This window comes from Sturnira hondurensis, unplaced genomic scaffold (assembly GCF_014824575.4).
Source record: "Sturnira hondurensis isolate 20B ecotype Veracruz unplaced genomic scaffold, ASM1482457v3 Scaffold0021214, whole genome shotgun sequence".
Lineage (NCBI taxonomy): Eukaryota > Metazoa > Chordata > Mammalia > Chiroptera > Phyllostomidae > Sturnira > Sturnira hondurensis.
Genome location: NW_028093845.1, coordinates 11,529,260 through 11,549,496, shown reverse-complemented (window position 1 = coordinate 11,549,496; position 20,237 = coordinate 11,529,260). Strand labels below are relative to the sequence as shown.

The 20,237-nt window shown below is 39.8% G+C and overlaps 1 protein-coding gene across 3 annotated transcripts in view; it reads right to left on the bottom strand.

Annotated features, from left to right (window-relative positions):
• Nucleotides 1–16,954, bottom strand: part of CENPE (centromere protein E) — a 66,743-nt gene extending 49,789 nt beyond the window's left edge. For all 3 annotated transcript variants that reach the window (XM_037031912.1, XM_037031915.1, XM_037031913.1), the window contains exons 1-12: nucleotides 16,838–16,954; nucleotides 15,275–15,366; nucleotides 11,167–11,256; nucleotides 10,930–11,048; nucleotides 10,088–10,207; nucleotides 8,995–9,076; nucleotides 8,765–8,832; nucleotides 8,622–8,687; nucleotides 5,077–5,128; nucleotides 3,358–3,445; nucleotides 2,881–3,010; nucleotides 1,740–1,859 (exon numbers count right to left, since the gene is read on the bottom strand). In XM_037031912.1, coding sequence (XP_036887807.1) covers nucleotides 1,740–1,859; nucleotides 2,881–3,010; nucleotides 3,358–3,445; nucleotides 5,077–5,128; nucleotides 8,622–8,687; nucleotides 8,765–8,832; nucleotides 8,995–9,076; nucleotides 10,088–10,207; nucleotides 10,930–11,048; nucleotides 11,167–11,256; nucleotides 15,275–15,366; nucleotides 16,838–16,893 — 1,083 coding nt within the window. In that variant the 5' untranslated portion in view covers nucleotides 16,894–16,954. The remainder of the gene's footprint in view (nucleotides 1–1,739; nucleotides 1,860–2,880; nucleotides 3,011–3,357; nucleotides 3,446–5,076; nucleotides 5,129–8,621; nucleotides 8,688–8,764; nucleotides 8,833–8,994; nucleotides 9,077–10,087; nucleotides 10,208–10,929; nucleotides 11,049–11,166; nucleotides 11,257–15,274; nucleotides 15,367–16,837) is intronic.
• Between the last annotated feature and the right edge of the window lie 3,283 nt (nucleotides 16,955–20,237).

Genomic DNA, 20,237 nt, shown 5'->3' with positions numbered 1-20,237 from the left:
AGCAGAGAGACTGACCGCACAGGCTCCAGTGGCGAACCCAGTGAGGACGCTAGGTGGCAGCGGGCTGACCCGGTCGCACATTTGCGCGCAGTGGGACAGACTGAGTGGCCCCTGTGGTGGCAGCAGTGGGAGGCAGCAGAGGGGACCGCCGTTGCTTTCCTTTGACCCTGCCCCTACATACAGCGTCACAACCCAGCGACTGAGTTGCCCTGCCTTGGTGAACACCTAGGGCTCCACTCCTCATACATAATAGGCACGGGAACAGTCCAAAATATGGCTCAAGAAGAACTCAAAGCCCCAGAGCTGGTAACTCTAAGTGAAAAAGAAATAGTGAACCTCTCAGATGCACAGTTCAAAACACTGGTGATCAGGATGCTCACAGAACTGGCTGATTATAGTCACAAATTAGAGAAACATATGAAGGCTAAACTAACTGAAACGAAGGGAAATGCACAGGAAACCAATAGTGATGAAAAGGAAACGGGGACACAAATCAAGGGGGTGGACCAGAAGGAAGGAAGAAATGACCAAACAGAAAAAAGTGAAGCTACAAGAATTTAAAAAAGTGAGGAGGGGCTTAGGAACCTCCAGGACATCTTTAAACATTCCAACATCCAAATTATAGGGGTACCAGAAGGGGAAAAGAAACAGCCACGAGTGGAAAACTTATTTGAACAAATAATAAAGGAGAACTTCCCCAGTCTGGCAAAGGAAATAGACTTCCAGGAAGTCCAGGAAGCTCAGAGAGTCCCAAAGAAGTTGGACCCCAAGAAGGAACACACCAAGGCACATCATAATTACATTAGCCAAGATTAAAATGAAGGAGAGAATCCTAGAAGCAGCAAGAGATAAGGGGATAGTCACCTACAAAGGAGTTCCCATCAGACTGTCAGTGGATTTCTCAAAAGAGACCTTACAGGTAAGAAGGGGCTGGAAAGAAGGATTCCAAGTCATGAAATCCAAAGACCTACAGCCAAGATTGCTTTATCCAGCAAAACTTTCATTTAGAATGGAAGGGCAGATAAAGTGCTTCTCAGATAAGGCCAAGTTTAAAGAGTTCATCATCACCAAGCCCTTATTATATGAAATGTTCAAGGGACTTATATAAGAAAAAGAAGATGAAAAATATGAACAGTGAAAGGGCAGCAAACTCACAGTTATTAACAACCACACCTAAAACAAAAGCAAATCAAGAGGACAGCTAGATCAGGAGTGGAACCATGGAAATGAAGATCACATGGAGGGTTAGCAACAGGGGGGTGGGAGGGGGAGAAGGGGGGAGAAGGCACAGAAAAATAAATAGCATAGACGGTAGGTAGGAAATAGATAGGGGGGAGGGCAAGAATAGTATGGGAAAAATAGAATGTAAAGAACTTGAGACATGTGGTCATAAACTAAAAGGGGGGAATGGTGGGGGAGGGGGTGTGCAGGGTAGAGGGGAATGAAAGGGGGGAATAGAACAACTGTAATGGTATCATCAATAAAATATATTAAAAAAAACTTGAATTTTGCCCTATGGAAATGAAAAGTGAAATCTAGAATAATTTCAAGAAACTAAATCTTTCAGTTTATAGTAAATTAAACTAAAATTTTTGAGTTGATTTCTTCCTAGTTGAAACCTGTTTTAAAGTTAGGTTGCATAACTCAGATACGATGACATAAGAGTTTTTGTGCATTTAGGCAGATCTCAATTCTGTTTTCTCTCTCACTCTTTACTGAAATACATGGTTCACACATACCTCCTCTAACTGTTTTTTAAGATCCATTATTTCTTTTCTATATCTTTTCAGGAGAGCTTCATCACTCGATACTTCATTAACATAAGGAGTATTCTTCATATATTTAGCAGTACTGGCAAACTGGAAAAAATACAAGAGTTTAGTGCTTGACACTAAAAAATTATTTTATTCAATAATATTTAGGTTATTTGTAATTAAGCTTTATGGAGAAAAATCAGTGCTCTTTCCAGGTGGCTTAATATTTTTGAACACAAATGCCTGTAACTTACTCTGCCTGTTAGTCTTCAGGAGAGTCAAGGAAATATCTGAAAGACAGGAGCTGACAGAAAACCTACAAACACTGGAATCCCATCTGCCCCTCAAGGTCGAGGGCACATACTCCCCCTACCTGAAGCTTTGCTTCCCGTCAAAAGCATCTGTCCCTCCTCTGAACTCTATCCTACTCATTCGCCACATCACTATTAATCTATGGCAATCATTTTGAATGACAGCCTAATCTTCCCTATAAGACTATAAGCTCTGTGAAGCCAGGAACTCTATTTTCAATGTTTTTCTGACAGGACCTTGATCCAGTGCTCAGCAGCTATTTAAAGCAATGTTTGTAGAGTGTGAGTATCAGAAGCAACTTTAAGTGGGAAAGTGAAGGTGACCATTACGTAACACCAAAACCTTCACCGAGAAAGCTGTTTTATTGACATTTTTCATTTTTCTTTAAAAAAATAAAACAATAACAAGAAAACAACATGTAGGACTTAAGCTCAGAGTCAAGGTAAGAAATAATTAGCTAGCAGGGATTTAAGAATTATTGTTATAAAAACACACACTTTTTGAATCACCTTCCCCTTGTTGCAAGTGATACTAGTTTTCATTTATAGGACAGGTATAGTTTCCTTCTATAATAAATTATATTAAAAAGTGAGTCATTTAAAGAAATATATTGTGTCAATTTGCAATACAAGTGTTAGATGTGGCAAAAATTGTAGAGATGAAGTATGAAAGATTGAAGTTTGGGAAAAATTTTTAAATGCTATTTAGTAGAAAATACACTAATTTTTGTCAATAAAAAACTACCGTTAATCTTAGTAGATACATTTTTTCAAGATGATCCCCCCATATTAAGTTAAAAAAAAATCAGGCTTACCTGGAGAGTACTAAGAGTTTCATCAAAAGACACTGGAGTAATTGTGCAGATAATACGTGTTTTGGCATTTCCTCCCAAGGAATTCTGGAGAATTCGTGTTAATTTGCTATCTCGATAATTTATGAAACCCCTTAGTGAGAAATGAGTTTGGGAAGAAAAAGGATAACAAGTTTTATCTAACAAAACTGGTTGGTTTATTAATGCAGAACCTTACATTAGCTACAGTTTTAAAAATAAATTCTTTACAGGTTAAAGAAGTATAAAGAAGGTATAAAATTACTAACAAAAATATTTAAAATAAGAAAGTAAATTTAGTTAGTTACAGTCATATGTATAAGAAGTCATGCATGCTCACAGAATCACAAAAGCTTTGAATACATGGAAGAAATCAGTACTTTTGTCACTGAACTGTTACAATTTTCAGACTAATGAAGAACATGAGCATTAACAGGTAAATATATAATGGGATAGGCTTACCCAACTTGTCCATCACTCAGTTTCTTGATCACTTGTCCCAAAATAAATAAACTTCTATTTATATTACATCCTTCCTTAAGTCGCATACCTGAATTTATTAAACAAATATGAAAACTAAAATCGATCTCTTAAAACCGATGAACTTATTTACCAGGAAGTTACAAGAGAAATTAGAATGTAACAGGTAACATGCTAAAGTCTATGCTTTGGCATAGAATGGTAGAAGGAGCTCTCTCTCTATTCCTCCCCTATTCAGTGAGTCAGCAAAGCTGTCACCTGAGAGATACAGCAAAAGGAAAAAGATGACTAAGAGTCAGAGGAAGGAAAAGTCCATTTCCTAAAAGAGCGTCTCTAACTTAATTTAAATTTATTTTTTCCGAACCTCCAAATGCAATTATAGACTTACAATCAAATCAGTTCCTACAGGCTCACAGCTAAAAAAAAGTTTTCATTTTTCATTTTAAAATTGTTAATAAGCTCAAATGCTCAAACATTTAAAAAAAGTACACAGTGAAAAGTTCTCTCTCACTTTTATGCTTCATTCCACATATTCCTGTTCCTATCTAGGAAACCACTTTTATTAGTTTATTCTTCTAGAGATTTTTAGAAATACAAGTCCATATACATCGATTTCTCTCCTTTCCTTTATACAAATAATAGCATACTAAATATATGATTTTTGCACTCTGCTTTTTTTAACTTGGCAACATATCGTATCAGTAATCTTTGATCTTTTTCATTCTTTTTTATTGCATAGAATTCCACTGTATGAATGTATCAGAACTGATTTACTCAGCACCCTGTTGAGGGACATGCAAGTTTCCAATCTACCACATGTCACAGGTGCATTATTCAGCTACGGCTGTAATATTGCTGCTTAACAAACCAGCTTAAAACAACATTTACTTCTTGTCCCCAGGTCGGGGAGTTCACTGGTTGGGCAGATGTGGGCCACCCTCATCTGAGTGTCTCTATGTCAGGCTGCAGGAAGTTAACAAAGAGAGGCCTGCCATCTTTATGTTTTTGAACCTTCCTATCTAAATATGGTCTTACATTTGTTTAAGTATTTGGTTATGTCCTTTAGGTCTGTTTTAAAGTTTTGTTTTTTTTTAATCCTCACCTGAGGATTTGTTTATGGATTTTAGAAAGAGAGGAAGGGAGAGAGGGAGACCCACTGATGTGAGAGAGTAACCTTGACTGGTTGCCTCCTGTACATGCCCCGACCAGGGACTGAACCCACAACCTAGTAATGTGCCCTCACTAGGAATTGAACATGCAACCTTTTCGGTGAATGGAATGATGCTCCTATCAACTGAACCACCTGACAAGGACTAAAGTTTCCTTTATTTTGGCCTTGTGAAATTTTTGAGTTTCTTCATAGGTATTACATCATTTAAGTCAGTGTTGTAAATGAGGTCTTTTTGTATACTAAATGCTCTAACTGGTTGTATTATGAGTTATTAATGTCAGCATATTAATTTTGTACTCCACCACCTTTCTGAACTCCTTTACTGATTATGAAAATTTACTTTTCACGGTACTCTCATGAGCTTTCCAGCTAGACAATCCTATCAACTGCATAGTTTTAGTTTTTAAAGTGATGCTATAGTAGTCTGAAATAATAGCTAGACACAGAAGCTGACTTTTACATTAAAGACAGTTATTCTGTGAAAGAACAGGAAACCATTCAGAGCAACATACTGCATGAGTTTTCATTACCTTCAGCACCTGTTTGAGCAGCTCTTTCACTGCCGGCAAGATCAACCAAATTCTGAAAGACAGATGAAAATAAACCTGTAGAAATGGCAACTTGAAATGATAAAATCCAAATAGTTGAAATACCATTTTAACGCATGGTTTATCAAAACACCACTCTGTACTCCTGTCTCTTCCTCCACTGTTTAGCCTCCCCTTCTTTGAGTCAAACTGATCTCCATACCTCGCTCCCTATCTACAATGTATCTTCCACAACGCTGCCAGAAGAGGTCCTCTATTTCCTATACAGATTTCAAAGCCTTACCATGGTGAACACGATTCTGTATAATCTGGCACTTGTGCTGCTCCAGCCTTATATCTGCCCATTATTTACTCTTAACTACACAGTATGCTGAACTGTACTCCACGTGCCCTCATGCGCTTCTGCACTTGCCAGTGCTATCTTTTGCCACTCCCTCTTAGTTTGAATGTTCCAGCATGCCCATACTCTTTATTCAGGACCAAATGTTACCTCCTCAGTGTAGCCTTGCCAATTTTATCCTTCATCCCCCACACCTTGAACGAATTGCTCCTCTAACTGTGTACTGAGAGGTGTTTATAGGTAACGGCTTACTCTTACAGTGTTGAGCTAGTCATTTGTGTCTGAATACTCTGCAGTATCTTTGAAAGCACTAGTCTCTTTTATGTCTCAAATGTTGTTGAAAAAAATGTGACTGTCTGTCATGCTGCATGCAGTATGCAGGTACTAGAGATATAGCAGTGAACTGGACAAATCAGGTCCCTGTTCTCACAGAGCTTATATTCCACATGGGGTGGGATGAGGAGAGGAGGAAGTTGGTGAGAAGAGAGAAAAAGACAAACAGATAATCATAGTTAGTATAATGCAGGTAATTTAAAGAGAATACAGGAAGAGAAAGAGGAAGAGACAGAGGAGGTTCTTTGGACTGGGTATTTGGGGAAGATCTCCCATTAAACTAAGATAAGAAATGACAGAACAAGAAGCCAGCCATGCAAAGACCAAGGGAACAACACTCCAGAATAAAAAATAGTACCCTCGGTCACAAAGCAATAATGAGTTTAGGGCATTCAAACACAGAAGGGTAGCATGGCGGAGTGAAGTAGAGAGAGGACAAGACAGGGTAAGCAAAGGTAAGAACTGCGATGGGAAACCATGAGGGCTTGACGCAAGAGTGATGTGCCTTGATTTAACTTTCAAAGGATCAACTGCAAACCCTAGGTGGAGAAAGGATTGGGGACGGGCAAGAGCAGCAGCAGGGAGCCCAGTCAGAAGGATGATGCAGGAATCTGAATGTAAGATGGTGGATTGCACTAGGCTGGTGGCAGTGGAGACAGTAGGTAGTGGAGGGGTGTCTTCTCTATTTTTTTAGTCTCAAGAACCCAGTACTGTGCTCACAACATGGTAAAGACTCAGTAAATATTCTTCATGTACTTAAAGTCAGAGACTTATAATATTTCTTCCTATGGAGCCTTGCAGGGATGGCAGGTAGTTCTGTACCCTTATCTTACAGTTCTATCTCAGATTCTTCTTTCTCCCCTAAAATAATCAGAGAAGTCTAATCTTTCTAGAGTATCTACCACAGTTAACCATGATACATAACAGGGCAAAGTGGTGATGAAGGCAGCATGAATTAAGGTATAAAGATGGGAACAAGTATTACTGTTCAAAGACACTAAGAAACTCAGGCAATCTGAAAGAGGAGCTCATGTGAAGTAGAAGAAAGCAAAATTAGACAGGCTAAGAGTGGCCAGATCTTGTCTAAGGAAGTGACACAACAAAAGCAGTGCTTAGTAACATTCGAAACCTGCACAACGGACTGAAAACAGGAAGACGAGTCATGGAGGCCAGGTGCAGGAGAATGATGTAGGAATTCAAGAGAGATGAGAACCTAAGTGAGTACGACATCCACGAGAATACTGAAAGATGGAATCAAGAAGAAACAGCAATAATGGACAAAATGGAAAGTAGAAAAAGTCAAAATGACTGGGGTTTCCAGCCTAGGTAATCAGGATAATGCAGGTACTACTGGAAAAAAGGAGTATTTGCTATAGTAGGAAAAAATTAACTTGGTTTTAGACACACTGAAGTTTGAGACAACAGTGGGACATACAATTATAATTACCTTTAAGACATGTTTTAGAACTCAGAGACTCTATAAAAAACACGTAACACAGAAATGATAACAATGCCTGAGGGCAAGCACGGGAAGTAAGAAAGGCCACAGAGCAGCCTGTGTTTTTGTTAGAAGAGGCCACAAAAGGGAACAGAGAAGAAGCACAGCTAAGAGAACCTGCATACTATCACAGAAAGGCCAGGAGACAGTAAAAGGTCACTTATGAAGAATCAAAAAATGACTTTTTGGGGAAGGCTTTTTCCGAAGAAGATACTTCAGAATAAGTAAGAGGGCTGGAAGGTTGTTGGACCAGATGGTATCTATGGTCCCTAGATGACAGGGCATCAAACACTATGAGAAAAGTCACCAAAGAGATCACTGAATGTACCAAGAGTATCAAAGCTAAATTACTAAATTATTACTAAATTATTGGAATTATATTGAAATATTCCAAGACAAGTCTGGAAAACAAAAAAGAAAGTTAGGTTTTGTGGGGTTTTTTTTCACTATTGTTAAATCAAAGCAAGATTAACTACTAAAATAAATTTTGTTCTTATACAGTAAAATGAGGCAAACTAGAATTAGATATTTAATTAAGACTAATTTTTCAAAATCTAAAAATGAACAAATATATTATAGATTTACTACATGTTCCCCTGAAGTTTTCAAATCAAATAGAGTAATCTTGAAATCGTGTCCCACATCAAGCTGAAAATCTAGGCCCTGAAGACAGAGAATAAAGTAAAAATGATAAGGAATAGGAAGGAAACATGACAACAGACAGAAATAATATAGTGCAGCAATGTGAGATTTATGTGGAAAAAAAATCCAAAGCAAAACGAATGTGTGCATAATGCTTGTAGTCACTTATTCAACAGGTATTGAACATAAGCTACGTACAATGTGTTGGGGCTACAAGATGAGTATCACTTTTCCCTTCAAGGGATTTACAGTCTAAACATTGTGTTATAATATAAAATATATTTTCTTATTGTACATAAGAATGAACTTGAATGATGTGATTTATTTTTAACCATCCCACTTAGGTTTCTGCTTATCTCACAAGCCTCAATTCTACTGGCTGAGACTAAAAAGCCAAAAAACAAAGACCCTCCCTCCACCCCAATTCCAAGATTACTTTAACTGTTAAATATGCATAGGGGAAAAAAACAAACTCCCAAACACTCCTTCATTACTGGTCAGAAAAAGCCTCAATCCCTATAGTCCTAACATCTAGATTTTAGGAGGCAGAAGTCGTAATTTCATGCTACATATGACACTGGTTAAACTACCAATTTATACATGGTTGTAACTGTTTGGTTCAGTTAACAGTTGCTATGAAACCAAACATCCAGCAGCCGAATTAAATTTTGCTTTGGCCAAATGGTACATTTATCACGGGTCATCAGTACTCACCAAATGGGACACCTTGACAGATCCTTCACAGTTAGAAGGTTCACCTTTCTCTCTACTTTCCAAAATCTAGATGGAAAAGGCAACTTGTAAAAAAATTAGTGCATTCTTAATTGGAAAGAGCAAATAGAGAAAGAATTACCTACCATCCTAAAAATGGTATGAGAACGACTGCTTCTTTGATTCATTTTTGTAATTCCATAATGCCTGTTCTCTATAAAAAAAAATGAGTCACATTTCAGCTGTGTACATTAAAATCCAAAGAAAAACATTAACTTTTATTTTAGCTTTAAAGGAAAAGTGAGATCTGAAGCCTAAATACATTCAATTGAATAGTTTTTACAATGTTTTGAAGAAATAAAGCATAAAGTCTTACTTTCTCCCTTTGTGATCCACTTCAAAGCCATTTCTGATGTATAAACAACTTCTTCTGTGAGGTCAGACACATATACATTCCTCTGAAATAAGTTTAATTATGGAAAGAATAAAGAAATAGAAGTCACTTAAAAATCTGCATATCTAAAAGAAGGTACAACTATGATAGAATTCATCTGTAGAACTTAAAAATGCAAAATGGAATCATAGCATAAAAATAACAGGTAAACCTATAATATTTTCAATTTTCTATTTCAAAGCACACCAAATTCTAATGTGAATCTTCCATCTTGCTCTTTTTAGGCACTTATGACACCAATGTATTTTTGATTTTTTTATATTTATTTATTTTTAGAGAGAGGGGAAGGGAAGGAGAAAGAATGGGAGAGAAACATCAATGTGTGGTTGCCTCTCACGTGTCCCCTACTGGGAACCTGGCCTGCAACCCAGGAGTGTGCCCTGACTGGGAGACTGTGAACCAAACCAGCGACACTTTGTTTCACAGGCCCGTACTCAATCCACTGAGCTACACCAGCCAGGGCTGTTTTTTTTAAAGATTTTACTTATTTACTTTTAGAGAGAGGGGAAGGGAAGAAGAAAGAGAGAACTAGAAACATCGATGTGAGAAAGATGGGCTGGTTGCCTTTCACGTACCCATAACTGGGGACCTGGCCCACCACCCAAGTATGTGCCCTGACTGGGAATTGAACTGGCGACCTTTCAGTTTGTAAGACAACACCCAACCCACTGAGCCACACCAGTCAGGGCTACACCAATATATTACAGCTGTTAATATTTAAAAACCACATGTACAGGGGTGGGCAAAGGTGGGTTTACAGTTGTGAGTTTGCAAAACAAGTTTATTCTTGTATTATTGTTTACTGTATTATTTGTATTACGAGAGTAAACCTACTTTTGCCCACCTCTGCATTGCTTAAAAGATCACAACAAATGCTTAAGAAAGAAAATAAGAAACAAACCACAGATACAGGAGACGCTTAAAAGATATACAGAAATTAAAGGTAAATGTACAAGAACAATTATTTCCCCAATAAGTCTCTTTTTTGAGCCACTTTGTGAACTCTGCTACTCACATTGAAGTCTTCCCGAATTATTAAAGGCTTCATTTTTCGTGTGTCACAAAGTAAGTCTGTAATGGTTTCATTGTATATCTCCATGTAAGACACACGTAAGAGAAATTCCCTATCAGGAAACTAGAAGAAAAAATATATAAAAACATCAGAGATCAGCCAATTATGAAAACCTAACACTACATGCTTATGGGCCAACATTAAAATATTGTTTGAGAAATTGTCTTTGTAAAACAGACACCCCTCCACCCCCGCCCCAAGATACCCTTACGGTTCTGTATTAACAATGATAAACACAAAAATATAAAAGCAAAAGCCTTCTTTCAGAAAATTATAGTGTCATAGAAAGAAGAGTGCTCAGTCCAACTTTATAAGCTTAAAATAAAACCCTACCCACAGATGTTCAAGAACATGAAAAATCATTAAAATAATAATGAAAAACTAATTTAAATAAATCAACTCAACTACTTAGGTTGCCTCATCTGACCCTCTGCTTCCCTTGACTTTTATCTACATCTATTTTTTTACTGCTTCTTGATAATCACTGGTAGTTAAACAAAGGCAAAGGAGGTAATAATTTTGACAAGACTTTACTGTTCCTTAACGCCCATCTGCGGTGGGGGTATTACTGTTTCAGAATTTAAATTCTTCAAAGAATGAAGAACTTTAAGCTCTGAAGTAAGTTTGTGAGGAAACACATGAATCTATGTCACGCCTTTCTTCTCTCCCTGAGGATAATTAAGACACACCTGTAAATCTCCTTCTTCTCAACATTACAAGAGAACACTGAAGTCGCTGTTCTGTTACTACTTTTTCCTGTACAAACTGGAAATTTAGCTTTTTACCTTCTCAATTTTTTGGAAAATGTCATGAATTGCCCTGGGTATTACTCCCAAATAATCTTCCGAACCCATCATAGTGTATGTTTTTCCTGAAGCAGTCTGCCCATAGGCAAATATAGTACCTGCAAAGACAAAACACACACACGTGCAGAGATTAAAAATGAGACTAGAGTGCGTGAAACTACCAATATTGGTTGAACAGACACCCAGGACAAAAAGGTTTCTACGGTGAATACAAACCATTGTAGCCTTGAATAGCAGAATCTATGATTGGCACTGCTATTTCTTCATAAACATTTTTAGTGGTTTCATTACTATGAAAGACACGATCTGAAAAACAAAACAATACAAAACACATATAAGTTAAAACAAACAAATAGACTGCATTTTCATTTGGAATTCACAGTCAGCCAAAGAAATAAAATTGTCAGGATATGGTATAAAATACTTAAGATACACTACGTTCTTCAACTTTTTGGTCCTCTAAAAAATACACTTCTCTCTAAGGTAAAATGCGTCAGTCCTCACCCAGAAAAAGTACATGTCATCTATATCATGTGCTTTCAAGAGCTGGTAGGGCATAGGGGCTGAACACGGGGTCTAGAATCAGACTGTCTGCAAATCCTGGTTCTGAGACTTATAAGCTATATGACTTTGGGAAAGGGGGTTGATGGCTTTTTGCCTCACTTTTGATTTGTAAAATCAGTACACTATATTATCTTCCTCAGAGAATCATTATAAACATTTGGTTAATGCTTAGGAAATGAGAACTATTGACACCACTATTCTTTGAGACATTTCAACATTTATAACATATCTAGCCAGAAGGCTTAGCTCAAATGGAACCAACAAATGAAAACATTTGGAAGAAAAGTACTAAAGAGAACTGAATTTAGAGAGAATGACCAGTTTGCTGGTTGCTAAAGGCTGGGTTTCAGATAGCATTTGCCCTGATGAATTCCCTTGTCCAGGAAGTGGCCTCCTGCTTTTGTCAGCACATTAACAATGGGCCATTCTTGCAGTGGTAGCCTCGCAAGAAATGGATTTGTGATTCAGGAGGGAACGTATGGACCTGCAATGAGAAATTCAGTGATCACACTGCTTGCTCCACACCCACACATCTGTCCTGTTGGCAGGATGACATGGAAAACCTAAGTGCTAGCTGAATGCTGCTTAGGCAACATGATTTGTGAGCAAGGAGAGATGTCAGAATAATTCAAATCTTAATGCCGTCTGCTTCAGATAGGTGAGTCAAATCCTCTGCAGGCATATATGGCTACTGAGAACCTGCAGTACCTGAGTTGAAATGTTTGTGTACCCCTTACTTTTTGGTTTTATAATCTCTGGTGCATACTTTTTTATCTTTTTAAAAATTACGGTAACACCCTCAAACAGTCCTTTACCAGGAATCATTTTCTCTACTATACATTTTTGCTCCAGAACCTTTTACGTTGGCCTTGTACTTTAACATTAATTTGACAACCTAATCACTCTCACTCCTAAGGCTGTTGAGAGGGCTCCACTCCACTGTTGTTCTTCAGTGCCTAAGTGAGGGCATGGCAGTGTGGCTGGAGTGTAGATCTGGAGACTGGCTCCCACTTGCTGGCTGTGTGACTCTGAGCCTCTCTGTTTTAGTTCCACTTTAAAATGGCAAAGTTTATATCTCAAAGCACCTACTACAGAGGCTTGTTAGAGGATTAAATGAGTTAATATGGTGAAATGCTTAGAACAGTGTCTGGCACACTGGCAGTACTATATACATATTAAACTAATACAACAAATCAGCCCAGCCAACCTATAGCATCTCCAAGTGCCTTTGTCTTAGCTAGCTCCCCTTCATCAGACACCTGGACTAGTTAGCTTCCCCCAGGTTAATTTCCACAGAGCCTATGTCATCAGAAGTGTAGTTTCTTGTTTAAAGTACTTCTTTTGACCATATGATAAGCTCCACAAAAACAGAGGTGGGTCCTTGCTGTATTCTAGCAAAGAAGGAATATCTTCACTATTTATTGTTTAAAGAGATTTCTTGAAAATAACTGTGGAAAAAATATTACACGGAAAGATCTTAAAGATGACTTGAGAACTTCCGCCAAGATGGAGGCATAGGTGGAAACACTGTGCCTTCTCCCCCAACCAAGTTTGAATACAACAAATGTTTGGAGAAACAAAGACACAACCAAAGGACAGAAAATTGAATTATACGGAAGTCCGATTACATCTAACCATTCAACGGGGACGGTAAGAGGGGCGGAGCCAGCAGCGAGCAGGGTCGGGCAGGACAGGGCCCCCGACCCAGGTGCGCAGGCAGACGGGAACCAGTTGGGGTGCGGGGCAGACCGCGGGCGCATATTTGCGCACAGAGAGACAGACCACGCAGGCCCCAGGGGGCGAGGGCTGACGGCGGTGGCACACTAGCGTGCAGTGGGACAAAACGCGTGGGTCCGGTGATGGCAGCAACTGCGGCACCGGTGAGGGCCGGGACGGCAGGCGGCAGATGGGACGGCAGGCGGCAGACAGGACGCCAGAGTCCCTCTTTGACCCTGCCCCCACATACAACGTCACAACCCAGCGACTTAGTTGCCCTGTTCTAGTGAACACTTTAGGGCTCTGATCCTGCTATGGAACAGGCACGAACAACCTGAAAGATGGCGCAAGAAGAACTCAAAGTCCCAGAGCCAATAACTCTAAGCGACCAAGAAATTGCCAGCCTCTCAGAAGCACAATTCAGGACACTATTTATCAGGATGCTCACAGAACTGGTAGATTATAGTCACAAATTAGAGGAACAAAGTCACAAATTAGAGGAACATATGAAGGCTAAACTAATTGAAATGAAGGGAGATGCACAGGAAACCAATAGTGATGGAAAGGAAACGGGGACACAAATCAATGGAATGGACCAGAAGGAAGAACAAAACATCCAACCAGAAAGGAATGAAGAAATGAGAATTCAAAAAAATGAGGAGAGGCTTAGGAACCTCCAGGACATCTTTAAACGTTCCAACATCCGAATTATAGGGGTACCAGAAGGGGGAAAGAAACAGCCACGAGTGGAAAACGTATTTGAACAAATAATAAAGGAGAACTTCCCCAGTCTGGCAAAGGAAATAGACTTCCAGGAAATCCAGGAAGCTCAGAGAGTGCCAAAGAAGTTGGACCCAAGAAGGAACACACCAAGGCACATCATAATTACATTAGCCAAGACCAAAATGAAGGAGAGAATCCTAGAAGCATCAAGGGATAAGGGGACAGTCACCTACAAAGGAGTACCCATCAGACTGTCAGCGGATTTCTCAAAAGAGACCTTACAGGCAAGAAGGGGCTGGAAAGAAGTATTCCAAGTCATGAAATCCAAAGACCTACAGCCAAGATTGCTTTATCCAGCAAAACTTTCATTTAGAATGGAAGGACAGATAAAGTGCTTCTCAGATAAGGTCAAGTTCAAGGAGTTCATCATCACCAAGCCCTTATTATATGAAATGCTAAAGGGACTTATATAAGAAAAAGAAGATGAAAAATATTAACAGTGAAAGGACAGCAAACACACAGTTATTAACAACCACACCTAAAACAAAAGCAAACCAAGAGGACAGCTAGATCAGGAGTGGAACCATGGAAATGAAGAACACATGGAGGGTTAGAAACAGGGGGGTGGGAGGGGGAGAAGGGGGGAGAAGGCACAGAAAATAGCATAGATGGTAGGTAGGAAATAGATAGGGGGGAGGGGGAGAATAGTGGGGGAAATATAGAATCCAAAGAACTTGAGACACGTGGTTATAAACTAAGGGGGGGAGAATGGTGGGGGAGGGAGTGTGCGGGTGGAGGGGAATGAAGGGGGGGAATAGAACAACTGTAATGGTAATAATCAATAAAATATATTTAAAAAAAGATGACTTGACATTAAGTAACATATTTTGGGCTTAGGAAAAATGATAGCTTTAGTCATAAGGCCCTCTTTATTATCTTATGGTATTTACATGCACAATTTTTTAAGGTTTCCACTGAAGCAGTTAACAGAGGCTTACTCTCATTTTTAATGACAAATCCAGTATTATTCATAAGCCTTTGCCCTCTTTTTAAAAAAGTTTTATTTTATTTTTAGAGATAGGGGGAGAAAGGGACAGATGGAGGGAGAAAAACATCAGTGTGATACATCGATTGGTTACCTCTCACCCAAATGGAGACCTGGCCCACAACCCAGGTATGTGCCCTGACTGGGAATTGAACTAGTGACCCTGTGGTTCACAGGCCTGCACTCAATCTGCTGAACCACACCAGCCAGGGCAGCCTATGTACTCTTAATAGGAACAGAATAAAAGGTTAACTTTTGATGCTATTATAAGCTTACCAAAATTGAAGGATTTACTCCCATCCACTTGATAAACAGTATTATTTCCAGTTTTCCAATAAACTTGGGTAGCTTCTCCAAGAGCTTCTTCTCTGAAACAATAAAACACTACATTTTACTATAATGGGTCATAGAAGCCATGATATATGACAGATAACTTAAAATATTTCACCTTCTAAAGAATATTTTAAAAGGTAGTAATGACTTATATCAGAGAACTATAAAAAATCCACCTTTGATGGGTCAACACTTTAATTTTTATTTATTTTTTATCTTCACTCAGGGATATTTTATCACTGCTTTTAGAGAGAGAGGAAGGGAAAGAGAGAGAAACACTGATCAGATGCTTCCCTGCCTTGACCAGGACTGCTTGTGATTGGGATCAAACTGGCAACCAGTCCTTTGGTCTATGGGTCACCGCTCCAACCAGCTAAGCCACACTGGCCTGGGTTTCAGTAACCTCCAGCCTTCTCTTTGAGAAGCTCTTTACTCTCACTCTCTTAGCCAATACTGGCAGCTGAAAAGATACATTCAAAATGAAATTGCGTATGTCCCTCACCCTTAAAACTTTAAAAATTCAGCTGAAGCTCCTTAATATGGCACATGAAACCTGGACCATGTTTATGTCTCTCTTCATCCTTATCTTCTAAATTCCTATGTGTATTCTAACTCCCTACAGATCAACTACTTGAAGGTTCCCACAAGATAATAGATCCAAACTGTCTGTGCCTGGAATACCCTTACTAACCTTTCTATTAAGTAACTTTATTTTTTCATTGGTGAAAAGGGTCAAGAATTTCCTGACAGCAGCCCTGCCTCTCCGGCAGACTGTCATCTCGCCCGAGGACTATGACTAGCACATTCTCCATCTGCCTATCCTAAAACTTGTCAAGGTGTACCCTAACAGTTTCCTTATGGGAGCAGACTGTAGACTACAGAAACACTTTATTACTTTTCCTCCCTGGTTTTTCTGCATAGCATTTCTCACTCCCATATCAACGTTTAACATTCTGTATTTTTTACTTTATTTTCTGTCTCCTCCCGCCCCACATTGCCCCAATTAAGAGCCACAAGGCAACGATGACACTGCACTAACGAATCCATATTGATGACTATGTCATTCAACTTCTGCATGTTGTATTCAGTCACTGTCTGAAGTCTTGAATGCGTACTGAATACAAAGCAAAAAAGACAGACAGGTACTTGGCTCTAGAGGAAGATACAGCAAAGAGAGAGAGGCAAGTGTAAAACGATTGATGAAATGCCAGTAAGGATCTTCTCGGCACAACTTCCTCGGGGGTGGGGTGGGGTTGGCGCAGACCGAGAAAAAGCCCCATAAGGTTAAATCTTTAAAGTCGGCGAGACTGAGGTATGCCCGATTTAAGAAAATCCGCAGCTGGAATGTATCTCTTAAGATCCTCCGGTCCTTTCCCGTCGCTTGACAGAAAAGGGAACCCAGGCACAGAGAGGGTAAGCGGCCGAGTCACCGAGCAGCGACGCCGGGATGCGGCAGCTCTGAGAAGCGCCGCGGGACTCTAGGCGGCCAAGGTCTGGCACACCTACCTGCTGTTGAGCGGCCGGACCCGCACGCAGACGGCAACCGCACCTTCCTCCGCCATCCCGCCGGGAAATGGGACAGACCCCCTGCAGCCTGGGAACCCACAAGCCGCCCCGCCTTGAAGTTTAAATTTTCCCAAACGCCGCCGCTGATTGAGCGCGGCCTTGTGACGTCACGGTCCGTTCCACTTGCGTCGCGGCGCGCGGGGCGGGGCGCGAGGCCGGCGGTGCGTCCTGGGGTGTGTGTAGGGGGGGAGGTGGTGAAAACGGTCTGGAGGAGAATGGGGTCCCGGGTGGCAGCCAAGGATCTAGAAGCGCGCGGGCACCGCCTATCCTGGTCATAGCAGAAATCGCTATTATCTGCGAGAAGCCATGGCAGTGCAGACAGCCATTTGCAAACACCGCCCTCCTCTCCACCCAGAAGTTTGCAGTCTGTAGAAAAAACAAGGCAGAGAGTTTTTGTTTTTGTTTTTAACCAACAAAAGGGAATTACAGCCTTTAAAGAATCACATTGTTAAGTGTCGGGGGGCGGGGAGGTGAGGAGGGAGGACCAACAAAAAACCCCCTCAAAATCACTGCCCAGTCTGGAAACAAGAATCTTGTGCTCCTTAGGAGGTAAGGGTTAGGTTCCCGCCCCCCGCCCCCACCTTTTAAAAAATCTCTTTAATCTCCTGTTTCCATTGCATGAAACAAAATTTCATCACCCCGAAGCTGCCTTTTGGGATACCGATTTTAATCTGTTTATTGAGAAACAAAACACCCAGAAAGAACCTTTGACCCTTCCCCCTTTCCTGCTCAACATATTCAGAGAAACGTGCTTCAGGAAGGGAGCCTTGGCTTAATCACCACCTTAAGAGTCTGTTAATTTGATTATTAGCTCCGCTAGAGGATGCTGGGCTGTATCTAATAAGATTAAGAAAGCTGTGCTTTAGCTTAAATTGAGTGGTCAGGAAAGGCAACGAGATTTGTTAAACATGAAGTGCGTTTAAAAATTGACGTTTATTTTTAGCAAAAATTGATTCAAATCGGTCAGCATGTTATCCAGCAAATAGGAAAGAGTTCCAGGGACCTACCCAAAACGGGTAGGGAGTGGAATAAGGAAATAACGACGCCAAAAAGTGGATTGGTTATTAAAAAGTTACTTTCCTCATGACAGAGTCCTATCAGGAAGATTACCTGACTAGTGCTCACTTGGGATTCCTAATTGACTAGTTCAAAAATCTGTTTCTGGGAGAGCCAATAATGTAACTGTCTTAATTTGATGACGTGGGCTTAGCATGAGCATCTCCATTTCGGGCCCGTTGTCTTGTTTTTAACAGATTAAAGAATTTGTCTGAAGTTACGGAAAATACGGAACATACGGAACATTTAGAGAGAGTTTTTAAATTTGCATGTATGCTACTTCTCTAAAAGGTGATTAAATTTTACAAAGATTTCATTTATTTATTTTTAAAGAGAGGAGAAGGGGAAGAGAAAGGGAGAGAAACGTCAATGTGTGGTTGCTTCTTGTGAGCCCCACACTGGGGACCCAGCCTGCAACCCAGGCACCTGCCCTGACTGGAAGTCAAACCTGCAACCTTTTGTTTTGCAGGCCCGCTCTCAATCCACTGAGCTACACCAGCCAGGGCTGATTAAATTTTTTATTGACTTTTTTCTTACCTCAAAGATTAATAGATGCATGTGATGGAAAAATTTCAGTAGTAAAAGAAGAATCACAATGAAAAATAAACCTTCTTTCTACATCTGATCCCAGGGTAAAAAAGTCAGTCTTTCCAAAGCCAACTGCAATTTCCTAGAGTGTTATCTTCAAATTTATTTGCAGATATGCACATATTCACTTATCTCTTTTTATATATTGTATGTCTTTTTACATAAATAGATACCTGCTATCCATACTGTGGTGCAGTTTACTTAAAATGTGAACTCTGCATGACTTTTTATTTCATTCGGGAAGGTCAGGTGACTGTCTGAGGCATGCATGTTAATTGCACACACTTTGATGTTTACTGTTTTCCCACCCAAACCTTGTTTATTTCTGTTGAACCTACAGAGGGCACTGTAATCCTTCCAAAAGCATGGCAAAGCCTTTATAGTGTTTTGCAGTTCTTGAATGTGGTGCCAATTTTAGGATTCTGAGAAAGTCCTTGTATTAGAAATATACATCAATTCAAATTACTTACATTAAAGCTAATTCCTTACTTACTGTACTCACATCTTATATAGTCATTTTGTATAAAATTAATTGCCATATATGTTCATATTATGTCATCACCCACAACAGGGTAATTTTTGTTTAATAGAACATTTAATTTTCAAAGCACAAATCTTGTCTTTAATTTTGTAGGTATGTCTGTAATGCTCACATAGTATCCCTTTCTTTTCATCATGATTACAAAGAAGTTGTGCGGCTTCATAGAAGCTGCACAGACCTAGGTCAGGTCAGTCCACCTCCACCATTTATAATTTATACACTAGAAAATCATTTATCTCTGTGATTCAGTATTTTCTCATTTACAAAATGAGGAGATTAGATGAGATATCTAAGGTTCCTTTCAACTTCAATGTCTATGACATCTTCCTACAAAAATACATTTTTAAAAGTTGAGTATGGATGAGTGTTAAGTAGAATATGAATGTGTGAGGAGGTGGGAAAAGCCACCTTGGTTATAGAGAACATCTAAGGCTGTCTCAGTGCCACAGGGACTGATGACGGTCCATCCGAATCCATTCTTCTTTTTCTGGCCAGAAAGCAAGACTGCACCCCCAGCCTGCCTTGCATGTAGGCTGCTGCTTCAAGGCCTGGATAATAGAAACCTCATTGGTGCACTTTTCCTCCCTGGACCTTGGGGATCAGCCTTCCCCTTTCCTGCAATGACTGTTGTAACCCTTCACTGTCTTCAAGGCTGGGTCCACGCAACCTTACTGAGAAGCCAGGGCCTTCAGTTAAGATGTCCTCCCTCCCAGTTCTTCCAACGCAACAGGCTGCATGCCAACTGATCAATATCTCCACCAAATCTTGCCTCTTTTCATGCAGTTCCTGAGAATGAGGTTTCTGTCTGGTCCAAGATAGATCCTTCCAATGATGCCTTTGATTCCTTACTTTTCAACACCTTGCTCCAGCAATCATTCTGTACTTTAGAAAAATGCTACAAAACAACAAAGAGAAGAGTCATCTATAATTCCACAACTCTTTAAAAAACAACTGAAGTTGTCAAGTGAATGTTTACCCATTACATTTTATCTTCCCTAAAGTGACTTATGTTAATTTGCTTTCTGATCATTTCTTGGATGCATGCAAGAAACCTATATAAAGAGTAGCCACATTTATATATTCAAGAATAAAGTTATTCTTTACTTGATGTGAAATTTGCTTTTTACACTAACAAATCAATGTAAATCTGCCTCT